The following is a 19,155-nucleotide window of genomic DNA, read 5'->3' on the forward strand; positions in this document are numbered from 1 at the left end:
GCCTCTTTATATATAAAGCTGGTTCAAATGTTTCTGCGAATAAGCTGTAGGCTGCAATCTAGAGTTACTTCAAGCATAATTTGGAAAGGCTGGCATAGAAATACAGCATTGTTCTGTGCCATCATGGAAATTGTTAATATGACTGGTTTTAGTCCTCAACTTCATTCTAAAGTTCTGCCTTCACTTCTGCTCTTCTTTTTATGGCCTTGCAACTTCTCTCTTCTTGAAGATGACTTGCTTCAGTTTAAGTCCAAGAAAACTTTAATACTTTGCAGTCATTTGTGTTGACATATGCTGTAGTTGCTTAAAGTAAGCCTGCTTGTGTATGCGTTAGGCCATTAAGCATCTTGCTGTTACTGGATTTCTGACTGTAATGGTGTCCTCCAGCAGTAGCCCATTGATAGCTCCCCTCCACCTCGTTCTGTGTTCTGTGTCGATGCCTTGCAAACTTAATCAGCTACAGCTATCTGGTAACGCTGTGGAAATACACCACTTACTAGGAGGCAGAAACAGCAGAAAGCTGAAGAAACAAAATTACTAGACATGAAGAGTCCCTTACATTGAAAACAGGTAGATTTATGTAAGGGGCCATCTTCTTCATAAACTTGGTTTCCAGAGCTTATAGGACCTCTCACTGAATCCTGCAATTGTGTTTGAAAAATCTGTTTGTTGCATTCTTTTCCAGGCAGCAAGAATTATTGCCAAACTGGCTGCTTGGGGCAGGGAACTTATGGAAGGCAGTGACTTGAATTACTATTTCAACTGGATTAAAACTCAGCTCAGTTCACAGGTAAAAAGCTACTTCTGTTTAAACATTACATTGACTTTGGAAACTTTTTTCAAGAATTTGAATATATAGATGTACAAACAAGGAATACGTTCTTGGTTTTCTTTTTCTAAAATGAAATTTTGCTGTGTCATTTTTAAAGCTAAGTATCCTTTAAGTTAAAAACTATGTGTTTGAATAGTGGTTTATATTTTCTACTCTAGTCCTTGAAATGCAAGTTAAAAATAGAAGTAAGAATTTTTACCTTTTCTATTGGGTTAACACTGATTTTTCTTTTGGATGCAGAAAATGTATAATGAGGGGTTTTTGTCTCCCTGTATTGTTTCTCAGCTTTTTGCTGGGAAGAAAAATCACATGGCAACAGGAAGTGAATATAAAAACTTTTTTCCAGTTTACTGTAGTACTGTTGTACTTTAGCAAAAGCTAAAAGCTTTTTAGCCCTGTTGATTGAAATGAAATACTGACTTATTTGGACAGTATTTTTATGTTCTTAGCTCAGTATAAACTGCTTACTGCTGGTTTGTCCTTCAAAGATGAATCATTCTCCTTGGTATTAATTTTTGGAGATTCTTCCTTTAAGACTTGCAAAACCCCAGTGATTTGTCGTTCTTTAAGGTAGTGTTGTAGCAGAAGTGGACTCTAGAGAGCTGAGAAACATTCAGTATGTTTAGTAATGGTGTATTTTTCATAGTTTTCCAAACTGGGTTTATTAAAAAGTTGTTTTATTTTTTCTCTGGAAGAAGAATCCTGAAGTTGGGAGTTCCTTCAGAAATATTCAAGAAAACAGTTTTCAAATTCTGAGATGAAGATGGATAAAAGTCTTGAGGAAATCCATACTTTAACAAAAATAAATTAAAACAATATACCAGGATCAGCTCCAAGCATATTCTTCTAGACATGATGGAGTGTGAGTGGGAAATAAATTATTATAATGTGTTGAGCAGGAAAAGTATCTAGTAGGTTGTTAAACTTTTCTTTTTTTGATTAGAGAGATTGGAGAATTGAAAGAAACTTGGTAATAACTGTTCTGTAAGTGTGCAGGACAGCTCCGATTTTAAACGGTTTTTTTTTTTTCCCTAGAAACTACGTGGTACGGGGGGTTCTGTGGAAGCAGGAGCAGTCTCTACAAGTGATGTAAGTATATCTTTGAAATCTGTCAATTTGCTATTTTGGACTGGTGATAGCCACTCCTGATTAAGGTGCAGAGCTGTTCTGGTGTCAGTAATAGAAAGTACTTGGAATTAGAACTGTACAACAGAATGCCAGGTGATGGCGCCAAGAAACAAGTATTTTTAAAACACTGATTTCACAGAGAATGCTGGCAGTGTAAGTATGTTTTTTACCAGTTGGTTTGGGTTGTTAAAATGTAGATGTATCTAGCGTTCTCGCTGTTTAAAACTCGAGAAGATTATGTGGAATTAATTTAATATTTGAACAATACTGTCTGTTTAGCGCTGAACTGTTGGACTTGTAGAAGAAACCTGAAACTAAGAAGCTTTTGGCTCTAGTGATATGCAGAACTTAGAAAGGGCATGTCGGATATTAGATCTGACATTGCCCCTCAGCTTCTGTAGCATGAAGTTGCAAGTGCTTTCAAAGCTGTAAGGTTTTCATATTTCATTAGCTTGAATTCAGGGGAAAATTAACTGTTCTTTTTGCATCAGTATTTATTTATACTAAATTTCATACAGCTATAGTGGCTGTTGAGCTTGGAGATGAACTGCAGCAGCACAGCAAACTCGGGTGATCATCGTAACTGAATTTTCTGGGTTTTTTTGTGGCACAGCGAGGCAGTTTATCATAGCTTTAGAATATGGAGTAGTATTCAGTTTGGTTTGTTCCTTTTGCAACTTGGAAGTTTTCAGTTTCTCAGAAGACTTAAACATGAACCTGAAATTTGTTTTTCTTCTAAATGTACTCATTGCTTTAAAGCATAAGCTTCCTGTAGAGAAAAGCCTCTTAAATTACCATTTGACTGGAGTTTAAAATAGAAGAGATGAAAGGCTGTTACGCATTGGCCATGGATAGGGAGTAAGATTACAGCCTGAGCCTAGAAGTTGAAGTATTTCAGTATTTCATGTGCAGTTCTGTGTGCCATACTGTTAGGTTTTGTTAGGCTGACAGCCCTCTGTCATATAGCCTTAAAGGAGTAAATAGTTGTACAGCACTCAACACCGCTCGTTACGGAGCTGTGAGCTCTTCTAACTTGCTTAGAAATCTGTACTCATTGTACTTCAGCACTGCATGGATGTACTGTACAACTGCAGGGTCCCAAAGCAGCAGAACTGATAGTGCAGATGTGTTCTAGGATAATTAAATTGGGTAAGTATTGTCTTGACTTTGTTAATGTTCTAATTTCAGATCTAGCTTGTGCAAGAATTCCAAGCAGGTCCTAATTTATTTCAGAGTAAATTGGAGATGCAGTTGTAGGGTTTTACAGAGGAAATAAGGACTGGGATCAATTATGAAATTTCAGTTATACTAGTGTTGGAAGAGGATGCTTTTATGACTTAAAAAGAAGACTCTAAGTTTGGTGGTACACAGTTTGGTGATGCAGTTGGATGATGTAAATTAATACATTATTTGGGGTGGGAGGACTATCTTTGTGTTTATAGCTGTTTGGTTTTTTTTTTTTTTTATTGGATGGTGCGTGAGAATGAATACCTACCCCAGGGAAATGAATGTTCTGTATGATGATTTGGGCCTACAAGTTCAGATTCAATTTTTACGTAAAGGTCTTAATCTCTGATGAGAGACACAGAATGAATTCATCTTTATTTTAAATTCTGTTTATTGTCACTTCTCTTTTCCCTTATGAGGGATTGCCTAAGCTCTTCACTCCATTAGATGTTTGAAAGGTTTGACCTTGTATTATGTGAGTGATCTACCATAAGGTTTTTCAAGACACTTAGTAAAGAAAAAGGCTTATAGGGAAAAAATCCTAACACTTTATCAGCAGCATACCCGAGTATTAGGAAAGGTAATGCCAGAAGTTGAGCAAGAAGAGAGGAAATAAAAAAAGCAACTTCTGTTATACCTTGGGATCTTTCTGTTGCTGTAGTGGGCGGCATGATTTGTTGGCCAAAACCCATTTTTGAACTGCACCCCATCTTGTGTGTTACTGTGTGGAAAACAACATGCTTTTAGAGATGAAAAGCTGTTTAATGATTCTGTCTTTGTGACAGTACATATAGGAGGCTGAATGAAAATAGAATTCAGTGGTGCATCTCTTGGTGTTTTCCTGATGGGCAAGTTTTATTCTTTTCTTAGCGCGGTATACTGTGTTAAACTTGTAATGAAACAAAGAAAAAAATTTAAAATGCAAAGCTGAACTTTGAAGATAAGTTTGCATACTCATTTTTCTAATGTTATTTTTTTGTATAAATGTACATCTCATTATAAGCATGGTACTTGCTATGTGGCACATGTGTAGGAACATAAACAATTGTAATGATAACACTGCTGTTTTGAGTTGGAGAACAGGAATGGGAAGAACCTGAACTCAAGATTCCTTTTTCCCACAGTGACCTCCTTCAAGCTTGGTAACCAGTTTGCTGATTGTATTTCCCAAACTTTGCTCGGTGGAATAACAATTGACTCTGTGGGTGAAAGGTCTCTGGCAGTATAATCAAATAGAAGTCAGCCTTGATTTATAGATAACAAAAGAAGGCATGTTCACATGGGCTATAAAAATCTGTTTTGTTTTTTTCAAATGGTATCACTTGCGTAATACTTCTTTCCTATTCAAAACTCTTCTCCATTTACATTTTTCTTCCCACCTTTTATTGTGAGATGGTTTTTTTGGTTTTCTTTTTGTGTGCTTGTTGGTTTTTTTTTCTGTTCTGTTTGTTTTTTTAAGACGGGCATTGTAAGAGTGAGCCTGTTTAACTTGAAAGTGTCACTGAAGAAATGTGTGTTGAAATATGCCAGTAAGCCTAGTTTGGAAAACTGAACTTCAGCACTTACTGCCTAACTCTTGTAAGAAGTGATGTGTTCTTTTCACCCAGAGTTCCCAGTATGTACAATGTGTTGCCGGATGTCTGCAGCTGATGCTCAGGGTCAATGAATACCGCTTTGCGTGGGTAGAAGCAGATGGAGTAAATTGGTGAGCATTTATTTCAATTTATATGGATATACTGGCAGTTACAATAGCATGTTCCATGGTGACCTCTTCTGGAATAGAACTCTCTTGCAAAAGACAGCTGCTCTGTTTGAGTACAAAACCTCTTTGTTTTCAAACATTACTACAGTCAAATAAACAAATGAAACTTGCAGATATAGGTACCAATGTTGAGGCTTAAATGCTGCTTTGTTCTTTAAGAACTGCTTAAATAAATATCGGAAGGGGAATATAGCTGTTTATCTTCAGCTGAAGATGCTCTGTTTTTTATTTAATAGAACAAAGAGTAACAAAATGAGTTTCTGCTAGTCTTCCTTGTCTTTCAGTTTGGAGTTGGTCAGTCTGAAAAAATTAGTGAAAGGAGAAACATGTTCTAGAACTAAGTTCAAAATTCCACACAGCCCACCCCGGCTTTAATTAGGTCATTCTTTAATCCATGTTATCTGTATGAATAGCTCTGCATGGGGCTCGGGTGTTGTCACTCATCTTATTTAAAAAATGCTAGTCTATAAATAGCTTTTCTGCCATGCATGTCTCTGTTGGGGATGGTGGCTATATGATTTGTACTTGTCAAAGTTGTCAGTGAAATGAAAGTTCAAAAGATCTTCATGTGTGTCAAGATGACGGTATTGGAAAACAAACTTTTTCACCAAGGAATCTTTTTAATAAACTATGAAGGCATTGCAGTAAGTCTGCATTTCAACAAGTCTGAATTTGTTTTAATTTTGATAGCAATGATCCTAAAAGTAGATATTTTTTTTCTTTTAAAATGGGTTAGCTGTTTTGGGATGGAATTACTTACTAAATTTTCAAAACTTCAGCTGAACAAAGCTGCTGCATGGTTTCTTCGTGGAGATCTTGGGATATTTCTTCTCCAGCAGTGTTTTGTGTATCTGCGATGTGTTACATCTGTAAACTTTTTTCTGAAAACTTGCTTGTTAAATAATGACTACCATTGCTCATTTCAGACACTTCTGTGGAAAGATACAGTTAGGGAAGCAAGTTCAATTTGTATATATTTTGTTGTGTCTTTTTGCTTCTCCTCTTTCTTTACTTTGAAGGAGTAGCAATGTCTGTTTCTCCTAGAAGAGCAAATAATGCGCTAAATATGCCAGTAGGGAAAGAGTCTTGGTGAACCTGAACATGGATACAGTAACATTTCAGTTCACATGGGAGAAGCTACTTTATGGCTGTAGGGCTAAGGAGAAAGTAACTCTCTTTAAAAGACAACTTTCTGAACAAGCGGCTTGTATAAGGATAAATACTTATGCAGGATACTCTGAAGTGTGTGTTGTGTATTCATAGTCAGCAGCTCTTTCCGATAAGTTCCTGTTAGTGTTCTTTTAATGTTTCAGGGTGGAGCAATGCAATCTATGCAGTCATTATGTAAAAATTAAATGTATGCTATGTTAATTTTTCAGTATCATGGGGGTCTTGAGCAACAAATGTGGCTTCCAGCTCCAGTATCAGATGATTTTCTGTGTGTGGCTGCTGGCGTTTAGTCCTCAAATGTGTGAATATCTCCGTCGGTATAATATTGTTCCAGTGCTGTCAGATATTCTTCAGGAATCTGTCAAAGAGAAAGTAACTAGAATCATCCTTGCAGCATTTCGGGTAAGTATCTGTTGACTGCAATCACACTGCGCTTCTCTCTCAAATTAGTAGGTCTCATCCTAGGTGCTGATCCACAGTCTTTCTGCTATACTGTATCAGTAAACTGGATTGAAAGCCTAATTATCTTTTTTTTGTGAGCTGAGTTTTGCTACAGGCAATAGGTGTCTGCTGTTTGATGTTGTTTTAAAATAAGGTTGACTAAGAAAACCCCTGTTAACACAGTTACTAATGATTTTCCTTCTTTAGTTCAAGATTCTTTTTTCTACGGGTACTAGTATAAAACGGTATAGTTAATAATACCTGATAAGTTTTACCTTATGAAACTTTAAATAAAAGGTACTATTTTGAACACATATGCATTTGTCCAACTGACTGTCTTAGAAATTACTTCAATCTACCAGTCCAAAAATCTTTTCTTAATGGCTCTGTCAAGATGAATGAGAAAGAATACCCATGTAAGAGTGATGGTTGACTTGTGTCCGTGTTACCTGAAAATCATTGGTCCTATTTAAAGTTATTTGGAATAACTGAGCATGGGGGCTTGATATTTTTACTGTGAGAGTACCAGTTTGTGTTCATGGATGCTAAATGTGCATGTGCACATAGTTTTATGTGCATGCTTGCTAAGTGTCTTGTATGTAATACAGGAATGCTGTAACAACTTGTAATCCTGTTTTAAAACAGGACTTGTATCCTGAGTAGATGCAGATCTTGGAAACTGTTTGGTTTTGGCTGTTGTGTTCTAGTAGTAGGTGTTGGAAGCAAATTAGGATAGGGAGAGGGGAATTGCTGCTTACTGACTGCTGATGAGCGATAATGAGCTGTGTGAAGATGTTTACTCTGTGACTTAAATGGTCTCTCCAACCAAAAGCATCTGCCACTTGAAAAATTTCTGGATAAGGTAGGTCATAAGAATATGCTGTTTATCCTGTTGAAGGAGGTCAGTGGCATGAGGTTCAGTAGGGCCTGTTCTTACAGTGCAGGACTCTGTAGATGTTCCAGTGTTCTTTAGGTTCTTAATGTTAGGATTAAGCAGGGATGCATAGCAAGACAGCTTGGGGAAGGGGCAAGGGGGGAAAGAAGGAAGTTGAGGAGCTTATATACAATTCTTCCAATTGTGAGGTTATAAAAGATAAGAAAAATAATTGCTAGATCTTAGATTTAGTGTGTTTTGCAAGAGGAGACAAAAATGAAGCCAAGTTATTTCAATAAATAAAGCTAAGAAAGAATAAGATGGTTCTGTATAAAGCTCTGGGGAAATAAATGTGGCTGTTTTCTTTCTCCAACTTTAAAAACTAGTGTTGACATGAAAATGAGGTAATAAACTGGCAGCCAGGAAATAGAAGATTAGAAATTAGAAGTCAGACCTCTTGAGTTCTGAAGCAAAATTAAAATAGGGCTACTTTGCCTCTGCTACCTTTTCCTGTATGCAAGGCCAACAGTATCAGTTTATGGGGGGAAAAAAAAGTGAATTGCATAAAGGACTAGGCTTGAGGATTCTCCAGGTCATCCCTGCTGCCTGTGTATTACTGAAGGTGTGCCATGAGTCTTGACAACTTGCATACAACTTCTCTATTACTTGATTTCTCCTAATTTGACCTGTTTTACTTCTTTGACAAGTTAATTGCCTGAAGTGTGTAATGTAATTTTTTCCTGTAAAGCAACAGGTGTTGGGTACTTCTGTCTAATTTTCATCAAATACTTTCTCTCTTTACGTATTAAAATTATTTTCTTCTCATTTGTCATACTTTTATTGTCTTTTATGTCAGTTTCCTACCTCTAACTCAATTTATACCTGAAGACTTTTTTTTTTAATCACTGAGTAGTTTACTGATCCGTTCTGTTTAGTCATGTGTTCATGTTTTTAGTTCCATAACATATCCTTTCAATTTCACTGTAAAAGGCTTGAATATCTCACTATGGTAGGAGATATGGAGTAGTTTCCACATCTGCCTATAATTCTCCTGTTTCCAAAGAATTCCTGGTTATCTACTTGCTCCTTGAGCTTGTTGAATTTTGTCTTTTAAGATTCAATATTAGTTCTTTTGCTGTTGTTAGCACCTTTAAATAATTTAGCATTACTCACTGTAAATTACCTTTTACTTTGGTTCTCTTACTGAGATGGGTTTTTTCCACCTTTAAAGCTAATTGTGTGTGGCCATTAAAAGCAGTAATATGAATTATTTTCAGTTTGCAAGTTTTAACATTTATTTGCACTGTTCTGTCTGACTAATAAGATATCTGATATCTTGGAAACCTTAAGTGTAACTGTTTTGTGACATGAATGGGAGTGCAGTCAACTTCCTTCTGTATGGATTCATTGCTTATTTCTGGTAGATACTAAGGCTTATTTGTGTGAATACATGTTTATTAAAGACTTTCTCTTTTATATGGAATTCATGTTTTCAGCTTTATCAAAAAGTGCAGGTGGCTAGCGTTGAACAACATAATTTGAAGCTGAATAAATTGAGTAGAATTGTAATGAATAAATGACATTGGAACTTGACTGTTACATTCTGTGCTTGTAATTCCAGTCTTACCAATAAGCTTCTGTTTGAATAAAAACGTCTAGTTGGAATATTCCCAAATTCAATAGAAGTTGATCTAATCCAGATGGTAACTCTTGAGTTGGGAAGATGACTTCAGGCTGTGTATTGTTGTGTGGGTTTTGTTTTTTTTTTTGTCTGTTTTTTTTTAAAGGCTTTCCTGCTTTATGCTATTGCTGCACAGAAAGGTAAAATTATAATCCTTGATAAAAGCATTTGTTTATGGCAGAGAATCTGGGATTTGGGTTATAAGGCTGCCCTTTTTCTTTGAATAGTCATTGTAGTCAGCCCGATTTGATGTGGGAAATTATCAAAGCAGGTGAATTAATACTTTCTAGTATTCGAGGTAGCATACCGTTCAGGAGGAAGAAAAGGTCTAAGTGACCTAAACTTAGGTGGTGGTTGTGCTTTTCAGCATATATGGTTGTATTACTTCTACCTTGCAAGTCAGAGCCTTTTTTTTTTTCTTCTTTTTTTTTTAAAAGTTCATCTGCTGCAGTGACTGATAGGAGTACTTGAATACTCCTCTAGTGTAGTAAGGTCAGTCCTAGGCAATTTATGCTACTAAACGTAGGTGTAAAGCTGCCACTGTGTTGTAGACTCATACTTTACTACTTTGAAAGATTATTTTGGGAAGTGGTCAATTTTGTCACTAAATTACAAAAGAGTCAGTAAGAATTTCTTAAAAATACCACTTTGTTTCAAAGTAGTCTGTTCTTAAAACAGACTACAGTAAAATTTTTTACTTCCCTAGAATTTGTTAGAGAAATCTACTGAGAGAGAAACTCGCCAAGAATATGCTCTTGCCATGATTCAGTGCAAAGTTTTAAAGCAGCTAGAGAATTTGGATCAGCAGAAATACGATGATGAAGACATAAGTGAAGATATCAAGTTTCTACTGGACAAGCTCGGTGAGAGCGTGCAGGACCTTAGGTAAGATTTGCAGTGTGAACTTTTAAAAAAAGCTATTATACAAACATTGGTAAAAAGGCTAAATAATATACAGAGTCATAATACCTAAATGACAGTTGATAGGGTAGAGTGTACGGGCATGCTAGTTGTATATAGGAGTTTAGTATTTACATGCTGAATAGAAAAGAAATCTTCACTTTTGGCTATGTGATCTTTGTAACTGAAAAATTGTTAAAGGACTTCAGAGGGATCTGGTAGGAGTTCCAGTCTAAGTTTGAAGACTACCTGATTAGAATATTTTGCTGTCCAGATTAAGTCAAGTTTTTGCTAGTGTTTACCTAGTTCTTGGTCTTGTGCATAAATTGAACTGCATGTTATAGTTCATGTCCAAGATTTAATTGGATGAAAGGCAAGGACTGAGATCCTTGGTTGGGGAAATTAAAACCTAGAAAACAGGCAAAATGACCAGTTAAATTTCTTAATACTGTGGTTATGTGGCTTGGGTTTTCCCTCTCCCCCCCTCCCCCTTGGGAATTGTGTTTTTGGGTGGATGGAGGGGTATGTTTGAAAAAATATTTTTCTCTTGCCTTTCATGCCTTTCCTTATTTTTAAAGTGTTGAACTCTGAGTGAGAGAGAGAACACGTCTCATGCTCTGAAGAAATGTGACTTCCAAATGTGTCATAGTTGTGCTCCAGCTTTGTCTTGTTCAGGATAGACTTTGGCACATGGTTCAAACTCTCTTTGTAGAAGCTTAGTCACTATTTCATTTAGGTCTTTTGTGTTGCAGCTCCTTTGATGAGTACAGTTCTGAGCTCAAGTCAGGAAGACTGGAGTGGAGTCCTGTACACAAATCTGAGAAGTTTTGGCGGGAGAATGCTGTAAGGCTAAATGAGAAAAATTATGAACTACTCAAGTAAGTTTTTAAGCCTTGAATCACTTAATTTTTTTAGTATTTTCTGTGTTTAAGTGAACTTATATCTAGTACAGGTTTTGCATTTCAACAGGGAATAACGTCTAGAATGAAAGCAAGTTAGAACATCTTGCTGTTTATAGAATGTATAGTCTTTACTCATGTATGGTTTGTTTTGTTCAAAAGCAGAATTGTGTATTTGGTTTTACTGGTCAAAATGTATTGATGATGATAGAAGGAGTATCTCTAGCTTAACCTGCATGCAGATTTGTGCTATTGACTCTCCTCATGCTTTCACTTGAAAAACAGCTGTACTAATTGATGTAATTAAAAATGTTTTTACTGTACCTTAGTCTGTTTTGTGTTATGTGGTGGTGGTGTTGATTGAAGTAATGAACTCCTGTCTTGAATACTTGGGGGTTGGAAGTTGTGGTACTGTTCCATGGAAAAATCTGACTTGCTGCATTATGTTGCAGTCTGTCTTGTTTTTTCTTGGTACTGTGCCTGGTGTACGTAGATCATTAGATGAAGTGAAGCTGAAACTCATCTTCCATTTTGGAGTCAAGGACTTATTTGTTGACTTCTGAAAGTATGTACTCAAAAGATGTTTAGGCTTTCAATAGTTTGTAGGAGCTCTTAGTTGTTTAACTGTGTTGTCATTAACTGATAATATGTGGTGTTCTTCCTGTTCAGTATTTGCCCATTAAGTGCCAGACCTAAGAGAAATCAGGAAGTTGAGTGTAGTATGTGAGATGTTAGTGGGTATGGCAAGAGCAAGCTAATCCTTAGCTTTATGTGCATTTCAGTCTGCCCTGAAACCTCACCAAAACAAGTCTGGTGAATTCCTTCCTGAGGGCATATTGCTACATTTGTAGGCCTGTGGATTTAAAAACTTAAGATGCTGCCAACTGAAACCTGAAACTCATGTTGGGGTTAAGTATTTCCTGTAGCAATTGCAGTGCTTTGCTGTATTCATCTCTCCTAGATCTGGGACTGATGGTAAATTTATTATGCCTGTGCTACCTCAGAGACAGTGATCTACAATAGAAAAATGCCCCCACCCTCTACAAAACAAAAAAACCAACCCCAAAGCCATAATAACCAGCCCTCACCCCTCTCAATGTGGTGGGGAGATTCTTGCAGCTCAGAACTTTTCTTTTGCATTGTAAGGCATTTGACAGACAATCCTTTCATTGCTTCAAGCCACATCATTTTATTTTCCCCTATCTGTCAGCTTGCTTGTTTTCTAACTCTAAGCTTATTGTTAAACATACTTTTTTTTTCTTTTCCCCTGCACGCCACCATTGTTAACTTCTGAAGCAAATAATGCTGGACTTGTATTTTGTTCAACAGTATTGTATGGATCTTCAGTGTCTTCTGATTAGTGTTATGATTCAAGTTTCTGCTCCTACTTATTGTCCAAATTAGGAGTTCTATTAAAATGAGAAGTGCTTCATGTATCACTTTCTGGCCTCTAGGGAGGCAGTGGCTGTGGTAATCTAATTTTACCAGAATGTTCTTTCTTTCATTCCAGTTGAATTTTTAACCTACCTACCTATTTCAACTTGTTACTAACTTTCTGTGATTAGGACATGTTTGTCATCTCACTAAGTGTAGATGAATCTTAACTTTCCAGTGATGTTTATGTTTAAACTTTTACCTTTTAAACTTACTATTAGTGCCTAATCTTTTATATCTGTGTCATTATTTTTACCCCTTCTCATTACTGGCTAGAGAACAGTGCTACTGATAGCTGTTTTCCACTAAAACTGATTAAACTACATAATTAAAAAATGCAGACAATATTAAGAGTTGAGAAACTGTTTTCTAATTCTCACAGCTCTGTATTTCTGTTCATGCTAACAAAATACCTTATAATTGACTCCAATTTCATATATTAGTTATAGCTTTCATCATTTCAGTCTTTGAATTACAAACTCAAACTATTTTTTAGACCACAACAGTTGGCTGAATGCATGATGTTTTTGAGATAAAGTTGATGGTCTTGAACTGAAAGAAGTTCACAGATGCACAAACCAAAGAACTTGGTGTGCTGCTTTGTTCTCAACTGCTAGGAAGCCTTTTAATTTTTAAATAACTGTGTAACACTGTTCTGCATAAAATTCTGCCCTCCTTGTCCTTCTATCCTGTATTGAGCAAGACTGCTGTTGTGAGGGGAGGAACAGAGTTGGGGAAATGCTGATGGATAGCAGGCTTGTCATACCCACCTTGTTGTGTCACGAGCGATGTGGCCTTACTGCTTTCTGAATCCATAGTGCAGGATCCTGAGTGCAGGAGCTGGGAACAGCATGCAAGCACGACTGGGTTCTATTGTATAACAGAAGCAGCATCATCTGTTTGGCTTGTGTGGGCTTTGTGTTTGTGTCCCACCCCTGTCCGAGTCTATAAATGTTTGTATGTTTGGTTAGTACAGCTTATCTTGAACTCAGACCTGTTGGTCTTAAAGCCAATTATAAAAAAAAAAACCCAGATATTCTGCAAACCTTGGTTATAGGTATTTGTACACATGGATCACTAAAGTCACTCTAGTGAATGCTTTTAAAAATTCTGTTAATTAGAGTAAGTTCTCCATTGTTTTAAGTGCAGCTGCAAGTTTGGAAAAAGTTCTATTCCAGCTTTGCTGTTGGGTGACTGGTAAGGCATTTTAATGGTTACAGGCTACAGGCTTTGTTACTTTGTTAGTGATTTAAAAGAAAAAACAATGAAGAACCCCCCACCCCACCCCCAAAAAAAAAACCCCAGCAAAAAACAAACACCCCCCCCCAAAAAAAAAAACAACAACCAACCACCAACAAAAAACCAAAAAAACCCAACAGCAAACCTCAAACCAAAACTTTGGACTTGTTTCAAATTCTTTCATAGAATCCTGACAAAACTTCTGGAAGTTTCTGATGACCCACAGGTGCTGGCTGTAGCTGCTCATGATGTGGGCGAATATGTACGACACTATCCCCGTGGGAAACGGTAAGAAAAATGCCGCTATATTGTTATTCAAGAGACTAGCTAGAGTATATTTACTTTGCCTGTGGCTTTTTTGCTTATTTATATTAAAATATGCTACATAAGGATTGGAGGTTATGCTTAAGTTTAATTCACTGGGAAGGTGAGAAAACACAAACTAGATAAGATGAGAGACAACAAACTAAATCTTTGACTTAATATTAATTTTCAGTGTCCCTTAACAGTGAAGGGAACCTGTGTCTAAAGAAGGCTTGAATAAGTTGTTTAGATTAAAGCAGAAGACGTACACCAGAGGAAATTAGAAGAGATGCCAATAATTTAATCAGCATATCGTTTTTACCCTCTTTTATGATTATTGGACTATAATTGCTGAACTTATAGTAGGGATAGACTATTTCAACAATGATTAAGTCAGTTTTGTGACCTTAGTACTACACAGACATGATTTTTCTTACAAACAATTGCTATTGTAATTTCAGTGATGTTAACACAGATTGAGTTACCACTCTTATATTTTGGTATGTTTTCTTTTAGCTATACAAATATGCATTTTTGTGAAAGTATTAATGTTTCTTGTAAACCTGAATTCCTGTCAAAATAGACAGACAGACATTACTATATTTTCTTGCTTTGTTTTCAAAACCTGTGAGCAAAGATGTTTGCTGCATAATTGCATCTGTAAGGTAAGGAGACCACAGAAGTAGAAAGGGGCCTTTGGTTTTTGCAGGAATCATGGTCATCAGTCACCCAAAGGGACATGTGACTTAGTTTTTGTAGCAAAGTAGTGGTCTGTTTCTGCTTTCTGCATAGTGTTTAATGGGGAAGATGAGAATGATCTTTTAGGCTTGTTGGAAATTTCATGAATGCTTCTTGTGCAGGTTGCTATCTTGACAGTAGTAGAATCATGAACCAACCAATGCCATATATATGCTAGAAAGATTTTGTTCACTTTAGAGCGACTCACTGCCCTTGTAATCTTATAAACATTTGAACTGAAGATTTTAGATTATTGGAACAAATAAACTGTTTTCTAGGTCCACTAAGAAAGGTCAGAGGTCTTGAGTATGTACCACTTGTACTAAGCAGTGCTGTGTATTTGCTATTTAGTTCCCGTGTCTTCCAAAAGAGATTTATGACAACTGATATTTGGAGGGGAAGGCAAAGTACCCTCCAGTAAGGTGGAAACTTGTATTGCTGCCTGCAAGTGGCAAAGCTGAAGGACTGATAGAGGTTGCTCCTGCTTTGAGCTGCCCTGTGTCTGAAACCATTTTATACAGCCCTTTGCCATAATCTTTAAAGAGCTTGCAGACATCTCCTCAAATGTGGTGTAATTCTTGGGCTAGTATGGCCATGCAGTTGCTGGACAAAAGCTACGAAGTTGGAAAAGTGGATGAACAGGACCTGTATCTCTCAGTCTGTGGTTGGGAAAGGGTACTGCTGGTGGGACCACAGCTCCACTCAGATCCCAGGCTGTTAGACCTGTTCAGAAGTGCATCAACCTTCAAAAGGAGTGGCCGTCAGCAAGTAAGAAGTGTCTATTCTAACTCACGTTCCTGTATCAAATTCTAATACTTAGCTGCTTTCTGCTTATGGACTTGGCTTATTTAGCTTCCTGTTCTGATGGACAAACTAAAGTGCCTCAATCACTTTCTTTTAAAGAATTTCCTTTGTAGTCTGATGTATTCTTACCAAGTATGACTTCAGCAGTTTTAGGACTGAAAGCTTAAAATACCTAAGGGCTGTGTGTCAGTTCCCATGTAATAGTCCATTTCTTGCCGTGATTCTTTTTGATATATAGTCATTTACTGCTCCCACGCCTGGCTGGCATTTCATACTGTCATTGCATGACTCACTTTGGGAATGGATGCTATTCGCTGGTTTAGAAGAATAAGAGAATTCAAATGTCTTATACTTTTGTTTCTTTCAAGTGTTTATCCTCCACTCCTAAGTGGATTGTCTTTCAGCCTTCAAAGGCTGCAGAGGCGAATTAGAACTGAAAACCTCTTGAGTTTACCTGCTGCAAACTGCAGAGACCTAGAGACCTGGCTAACCTTTCCCTTTGTCTGACAAAAGAAAATGTTCTTAAACTAAATATTACATTTTTACTTGGCTGTTCTCTAATGTTGTCAGCTTAAATAATTTTAATTTGCCTTTAAAACTGCACATTGTGGACCAAGTTCTCAAGGCAATAGCACCGTGAGCCTTTTAATGAGGCTTACCGACATGTATTTGCTGACAATGCAACAGCAGAAATAAAGTGCGGTATTGGTGCTTCTGTCGCTGAAATAAATGCAAGCTAAACATCAACCTCCTGTACAACTTCCATGTGGCCCAAGGATTGCTGCTGTGTAACGTCAACACTTTTCAGTCACCTGAACGCCTAGCACATGGGCTTTGTTTTGCATGTACAAAGAGATTGATACCTAGAGCTGTTCCCTTCCTTAGCTGCTGATTCAGAAGCAGTTTAATTGCATTCCCTCTTTCACCTTAGGCTGCTTTTAGATCTGTAGTGTGGATATTTTGTTAGTATTTTCTGCTATAACAGTTTAAGCTGTTCTTATTTGTCTTTGTTATCTGTTTCCTTTCTCCCTCTAAATGGGTCGTATTAAAATCTGGCTCTTCAGCATCCAGAAATTTGTTTGAATTGCCACTGTTTTGGCTTAGTGCACTGTTGTTATGGGGAACAGTCCCTGCAGAAGGTGTGCACATACAGTAACTAGCTCACTGGGCTCTATTACTGCTGTAAAGTAAGCAGAGTTGAGGAGAGGGAAAACAGAACTAGAAGTTTTGAGCAGATTTGAGCACTTGAGCAGATTTAGAACTTGAAGGAATGGGATTCACCATGTACCTTCCTCACAGTTGCTTACCGTTTGTTCTAAAACACATAGCTGGGAAGTGATTTGTACCAGTAGACAGCATTATGCAAGAATGGTAACACTGTTTTTTGACTCTTCATATCTGTGCTATAATTTCAGTAATGTATTGTCATCGGAAATACTCTATTGCCATTTGTGATCATAGGATTTTAACTTTTCATTTTGATTCTTAGGTACTTCTAGTGTAAGGAAGCTTTTGAGTTTAATGGCTTTTTTACTTCAACTCCTGAAAATTAAGTATTTAAGTCAGTCCTGTAATGAGGGGGGAAAAAACCTCTTATGTTTCATATAACTTAGGTTGGAAAAGTCACTTAAGATCTTTGTGTGCAGTGGTTTTATATTTAACTCATGATTAAAGATGTGAGACAGCCTAAGGCTGGCATAAAGCTTTTTTTAATCTGTTACATTACCGCAAATTCAAGAAGTCATTAGTAAAGATTTTTCATCTTAAAACAATTGCACTTTTCTGAATGCGTTCTTGTTGTATGAAACATCCTTAGATGTTTTAATGTTGTTGGGAAATAACATTCCAGGATAGTTTTGACTGGTTTATAAAACGAAGTGGGAAATTCTTTTTTGTCTTCATGCTATGTCTTTATACCTGTTCTGCAGTTTACAAAAACATGTGTTGTGCAGCAGTAATGCATTAATTTGTCCATGAAAAGAACTATACTAAAAGCAGATGGCTAATGCAAGCTTAGAATAGAAGGATAACATCAGGTTAAGAAAAATGCAGATAGTAGCTTCTTAACAGGATTATGTTTAACTACTCAGCGACCTGTGGGAGAGCATAAAAACCATATGCAAGTCAGTGAGTAACCAGTTTATGTATTCCTCTCAAGTTCTCTCCAAATGTTCTTTGTTACCAGAGACCAAAATGCTGCATGTAGAGTCATCTAGATGGTGATACTTGTTCGGGTTCTGTGTTGCCTTCCTTTTTTTTTTTTTTTTTTTAAAAAGGAGCTATATATTTGTGATGTGAAACAAAGTTTCATCAGTATTTGGTGTGGGGTTTAGTACAGCTATTAAAAAGCTATGGCTGACTACTGTGGTGAAGTTTGTAGTGGAAGATGCAGCTCAAGCTTATCGCTTTTCTGGAAATGGTACTTTAAGCAGCCAGTTCTGCATCTTGAACAATGATAGCTGTGGCTCTAGTACAGTTTGAATGGCAAAAAGCACTATGAGGAGTACCAGGTGGGTGGCTTAATAGGTGTTGGTGAGATTACAAGCACTTTTTCTGGATTAGGCAGTGCTGAGGATTTGGGCTTTTCTTGCAAAAAATGGAGTGACCTGGTTATCATCAATTTATGGGGGAGAGGGTACTACGTCCTCCTAAATAATAATTGATAGTGCTGTACCCTGCCAACCCTCTCAAGCCAATATTAAGTTCTTTAGCAAGCTGGATAAAGTAAATAACCCTCTCTGAAAAGGTCTGCTTTCTTTATTGTTGTTTGTTTCAAAATTTATGGAAGTAGGTAGTGTTTACCAAACAGGAGTCCAGTACAAACACTTTCTGATGTTGTGAATTTAAAAAAAAAAAAGTCAGTAGGTAGGATGAGAGATCTGCATTTATAACATGTCAGATAAGTTTCTTTTGTTAAAAGTATTTATTTCCTAATGTATACGTCTTATGTGACGTGAACTTAACCTGTTAATGCCTTGCACATGAAGTGGTTCGACAGGATAGCTACTCAGAATCTGAAGTAATGTCAAAAAAACTGTTCCGCTCCTCTCTTTTCAGAGTGATTGAACAACTTGGTGGTAAACAGCTGGTTATGAACCACATGCATCATGAAGACCAACAAGTTCGTTATAATGCACTACTGGCTGTGCAGAAGCTGATGGTTCACAACTGGTATGTGAAGATTATTTAACATACTAACAGTGAAAAATACTGAGCATGGAGAGAGGGTTCAAGATGGTAGATTTCTTTATGGGTGGAATAACTTTTATGGGGTAAGACTGCAGTTGTTGTGATAGAGCACTGTGATGTCGATGTGCAAGATCTTAGCTAGTCTGTCTGTATGTTTTGGTTGCAGTTGAATTGGGTAGCTTCGCTTTACATGATTGTTACATGAGTAATTCACTTGAACATTATATTTTAACTTACGTGAACTGCTTAATATTCAATATGAGCTGTGATTTAGCCTTGCACTTGTTTAAGTACTTAATTGGCAGTTGCTTTGGAAGGTGCGTGCCTGACCATTCTTTTGCATTGTTGTCCTTTGCTCTAGTCCTTTCCCTGACTCCACGCTGTCATTTTAAGGGGTGCGAGTACAACTTTTCTTTGAGCTCCTGGAGTGGCAGAAACTTAGAGGCTGGTTGGTTAGATGAAGTTGAAAATCAGTGGCTGGTATCTCTTTTATCAGTTGCTGAGAATAGCATTTGAAGCAAGGTTTTTCTTCCG

General features: G+C 37.0%; 1 protein-coding gene across 2 annotated transcripts in view; it reads left to right on the forward strand.

The window, feature by feature from the left end:
* Nucleotides 1-19,155, forward strand: part of ATP6V1H (ATPase H+ transporting V1 subunit H) — a 50,524-nt gene that overhangs the window by 18,114 nt on the left and 13,255 nt on the right. For both annotated transcript variants that reach the window (XM_056330921.1, XM_056330922.1), the window contains exons 6-13: nucleotides 686-790; nucleotides 1,868-1,921; nucleotides 4,795-4,892; nucleotides 6,329-6,521; nucleotides 9,822-10,000; nucleotides 10,768-10,893; nucleotides 13,774-13,875; nucleotides 18,490-18,603. In XM_056330921.1, the coding sequence (XP_056186896.1) occupies nucleotides 686-790; nucleotides 1,868-1,921; nucleotides 4,795-4,892; nucleotides 6,329-6,521; nucleotides 9,822-10,000; nucleotides 10,768-10,893; nucleotides 13,774-13,875; nucleotides 18,490-18,603 (971 nt within the window). The remainder of the gene's footprint in view (nucleotides 1-685; nucleotides 791-1,867; nucleotides 1,922-4,794; nucleotides 4,893-6,328; nucleotides 6,522-9,821; nucleotides 10,001-10,767; nucleotides 10,894-13,773; nucleotides 13,876-18,489; nucleotides 18,604-19,155) is intronic.

The sequence above is a fragment of the Falco biarmicus genome, chromosome 3 (assembly GCF_023638135.1).
Source record: "Falco biarmicus isolate bFalBia1 chromosome 3, bFalBia1.pri, whole genome shotgun sequence".
NCBI lineage: Eukaryota > Metazoa > Chordata > Aves > Falconiformes > Falconidae > Falco > Falco biarmicus.